This window comes from Alligator sinensis, unplaced genomic scaffold (assembly GCF_000455745.1).
Source record: "Alligator sinensis unplaced genomic scaffold, ASM45574v1 scaffold383_1, whole genome shotgun sequence".
NCBI classification, from domain to species: domain Eukaryota; kingdom Metazoa; phylum Chordata; order Crocodylia; family Alligatoridae; genus Alligator; species Alligator sinensis.
The window spans coordinates 260863-264994 of NW_005842733.1; the positions used below are offsets into that span (position 1 = coordinate 260863).

The 4132-nt window shown below is 54.3% G+C and overlaps 1 protein-coding gene across 1 annotated transcript in view; it reads left to right on the forward strand.

Annotated features, from left to right (window-relative positions):
- Positions 1-888: 888 nt before the first annotated feature.
- Positions 889-4132, forward strand: part of LMO4 (LIM domain only 4) — a 13246-nt gene continuing 10002 nt past the window's right edge. The window contains 2 exon segments of the mRNA XM_006034386.3: positions 889-1040; positions 1909-2147. Coding sequence (XP_006034448.3) covers positions 1014-1040; positions 1909-2147 — 266 coding nt within the window. The 5' untranslated portion in view covers positions 889-1013.

Sequence of the window (4132 nt, forward strand, 5' to 3'; positions counted from 1 at the left end):
GATTCCCGGGGGGTTGCGCGGCCCCAGCTCTCCTGCCCGCCCCCCGCGATCGTCCCGATCTCGAACGGACCCGATCGGGCGCCCTGCATTAGGAGGGTGCGCGGAAAGTGCGGGGAGCCGGAGCGTTGCAGCGCTCCCGGCGTACAAAAGGCTGGCGGCGGCGGCGCTGGGCTGCTTCTCACTCCTGCAGCCGCTCCAGGGCTTCGCCTGCTCGGATCGCGCACGCAGGGGCCGGGGGAGGCGCGGGCGGGGGTCCGGCCCCCGCTTCCCCCGGAGTAAACACTATTTGGAAACAGTGGCAGAAAAGATCAAAGTGAGCGCCCTGTTCCTCCCCTGCCCCGCTCCCTTCCTGCCCCCCGCACGCTCTTTTGTTTCAATCCAGGAGAAATCCGGTGAATCACCTAATTAAAACCAAGACCTGAATTAAGCATCCATTTTTGTGCTACAAATTGCCAGCTCTACGCTTGTCCCTCCCTTGGTCTCCATTAAAAAACACCAGAGACGTTGTTAAAAGGGGGGTTATTTTGCCTCTAGCTGCCAGCTCTGCTTTCTGTTTCACTGCCTCCTATCCCAGGACCGAAATTGCTTGGCTGTGTAATTACTGGAGGGAGCCTATTTAACTTAAAAGCTTTTTTTTTCCCCCAACTCTAAATGAAACTTGATGAGGGCCCGTCCTTAGTTATCAGGGGAGTCACTTTCTGGTCAGTCCTCTTGATTCATCTCTTTTAGATTTAATCAGCATTAAGGTATTGCTTGTCCTTAAGAGCTTTAGCTTAATGGGGTTACTGGATGGTTTTCTCAGTGTAACGTTTCCTTTTTTATACCTATATATTTACCGTTCAACAAAGCCTGGACTAAGGCAGCAGGGAGGCGGCTCGTGTTTTCTTTCTTGTTGGAAAGAAACCCGAAGTGATTTGAAAACGTTGGGGAACGGTTTAAAGAGGGGAAGCAGGAAATGCAGCTTCATTAGGGGTCTGGCTGGAAACTGGAACAAAAGGCAGTTCCTTGAGCAAATGCATCAGAAATCAATTTACATAAAGGTATATGATGCGTTGGGAGAAATGCGAGGCTAATGGCTTTTAGAGTGGCTCTCTGTGCAAAGTCTCGGGGTTTTTGTTACAGCTTAATTGGTGCCGTTCTGCTTTATTGCGCGGTTAGTGGACAGACGTGCGGGGGTCGGGGCGTGCGCAAGTGCAACCCGGCCTCTTCCAGGACTCTCAACTTCTTGTTCCCCGCTCGGGCCAGTGGCAGGGAAAAAGTTCGCCCTCTCCTCCCTGGAGGCACGAGCCTGAGCCCGCCCGATGCCTCGGGACGAGCACATTCGGCTTCCAAAGGACAAAGACGAAACGTGCAGCTTAATTGTCAGGCAGTAACTTGCTTGCTAGCGCGAGTGACTCGAGCAGCACTCGGAGTTTCTCGGGCTCCGGCTCGAAGGCCCCGGCGGCTGGGGCCGGAGGAGGCTCGGACCGGATTGCTCCGCCTGCGGGAAGAGGCGCTTGGCCGCGGCGGGGCCTCGAGCCCGAGCGGGAAACTTTTTTACCCCCGAGAAACAAAGCGGGAGCGCTGGAGCCGCCGCCGGGGCAGACTCGCGGGCAGGGCGGAGCGGAGGAAGTGAGCGGGCGGCTGCGGTGCAGTCGGGCCCGGCTCGCTGCGGCGGGGCCTACGGGGTCCCGGGACGCCGCCCCCAGCCCGGGCGCAGCTGCCTTTCCCCGGGCGGGGGCGGGGCGGGGTGGTCCCGGGCTCTGCGGACCTCGCGCTCGGAGTTTGACAGCGGCGTTGGCCGCGCCGCGCCCCGCACCGGGGCTGGGGGAAGCACGCACGGGGCTGGGCTGGGCTGGGCCGGGACTCCGGGCCTGCCCTTGAACAGCTTTCTCTCCCCCCTCCCTCCCTCTGCCTCTCCTTGCGCAGGCCATGGTGAACCCCGGCAGCAGCTCGCAGCCTCCCCCGGTCACCGCGGGCTCCCTCTCGTGGAAGAGATGCGCAGGCTGCGGGGGGAAGATCGCCGACCGCTTCTTGCTCTATGCCATGGACAGCTACTGGCACAGCCGGTGCCTGAAGTGTTCCTGCTGCCAGGCGCAGCTGGGCGACATCGGCACGTCCTGCTACACCAAGAGCGGCATGATCCTGTGCAGAAACGACTACATCAGGTGAGGGCGGGTGGCCTGGGGCAGGGGTGCAGATTCGCCCCCCTAGGTTGCCAGGGTGCGGCCTGGTGCCCCTCCCTGAGCCAGGCCCGGGACAGGGAGTCCATCCAGGCCCCTGTGACTTTGAAGTGGTCGGCAGCAGAAAACAAGCCCCAACTAAAAATAAACGGCAATCAGGGAGGCTGAATGCGTCTGCTTTGTTGCAGTGCTGGAGAAGTGTGCGCCTCTGAGATGGTAAACGAGGGTAGGCTTAACGAAGGCTGTGCTGGAGGTGCTAAATAATGAAATGCCTGCCTTTAGTATCTGATTAATTATGATATTTACATAAGCACCTTTAAACTCCTTTGAGTGGAAACAGAATGACTCATTCTCTGTTCCCCTTGTAAAGGAGCTGATTAACCAGCAGTTGGAGGGCCAGCCATTCTACTTGTAGCCAAAAACCCTGGTCATGTTTGTCTTCACATTGTTAGGGGGAGGCTTTGAACCCGGCAGTGCTTCAGCTTCCAGTACACAGAGCTGGGAGACTCCAAGGAGGAAGAGAGACTGGTTTTGTTTTTTTTCTTCTCTTTTGCTTAAGCAGTTCATTGAAATGCCTCAGATTAGATGCAAGACTAAGTAGGGTTTAGTTCCCCTATTGAGGTGTACAGTAAGCCAAGGCGGGAGTATCGCTTCCAACAAGCTTTGGTCCCAATTAATAGAAGGGATTCGGGAGGTCAGATGCCTGTAGGATCTTTTCAGGTGAGCTCAGGCTCCTTCAACTCATTAATTTAAAAGGAGGCAGTTTGAAGGATTACACATTTAATTTGAGTAAATGGCTTGATAGGCTGATGCATGTGAATGCTTCAAGGAAGTATTCTATTTCAACATTCAGCAATTAAAAAAAAAACAAAACAAAAAACCCAAACCCAGAAATCCTTATCTTGCTGGCTAGAAGGTATGCATAGTTGAGACCAGTTGTGTTTTTCTTTGAAAGGCTCTTGACTCTCTTTCATTTACGGTAAGCGTCAAGAGTTACCCCAGGTTTTTTTGGCGGATGGTTGCAAAGTTCTACTTTCTCCCTCATAAATCACTTGTTTGTCCATCTTGCAAGTTGGTTTCTGTTGAAACGCTTGTCTTGTAGTGGAGATTGCGAAAGAGCACTGCTGCCCTGAATTTGTAGAACACTTATCTTGGAGACATCATTAGTTTAAAATGATGGAGTAAAAGGACTTTTAGTTATTCTGATAATGCAACCTCTGTCCTGCTATGCGCAGGCATGTTCAATCAGCTAAATAGAAGAAATGCAGCTCCAGAGACATCGCAGGGGATTGCAACATTTAATTTCACTAAGTGATTTTAGAAGTAAATGTTAGAAAATCAGCAACATGGAGGCTTATAATGACGTTTCCTGGTTTCCTGGTCCCCATCCCAAGCACGACATAAGCCGCGTAGAATTCTAATTAAATAGAGCAGAACGGGGTTAAGGGGAAGAGGTTTATTTGAAGTGGAAAAATTTGACACTACTGTTCAGATGCACTGAATGGCGCAGATTCCGCGCTCGGCCAAGCCATCAAACAAACTTTCCTTTCTGATCATGGCTAATTAAAAAGAGAGGACGAGCCCACCGGATCCCCAAGGCAAGTTCAAGCAGGCTTATCCGGTTCTGTGTTGCCAAAAATTAATACTCATTTATTTGCGTGTAGGCGATCATGAATAGGCTGTTTGTCAGATGAGCGTTTTGAACTGGGCTTCTTGTGCCATCGGTGACTCCTCTCTGGATCTGGCTCATTTTGACTTGCAAACAAACCCAGCCCGCACCCCTGGAGCAGGCCCAGAGCCTGCCCTTCGCTGCTGGGACCGCTCGGCCTGGGGCTGGGTCCTGCTCCACCTGGCCCCGGCGTGGGCCTGTGCTCACCCGCGGGCACGGCTGCGTGGGCCCTGGGTGCCTGCCCGGGGGCGGCGGGAGGAGTCCCCTGCTGCAGGCCGGGTCCCGCGGGGCCGATGCGGGG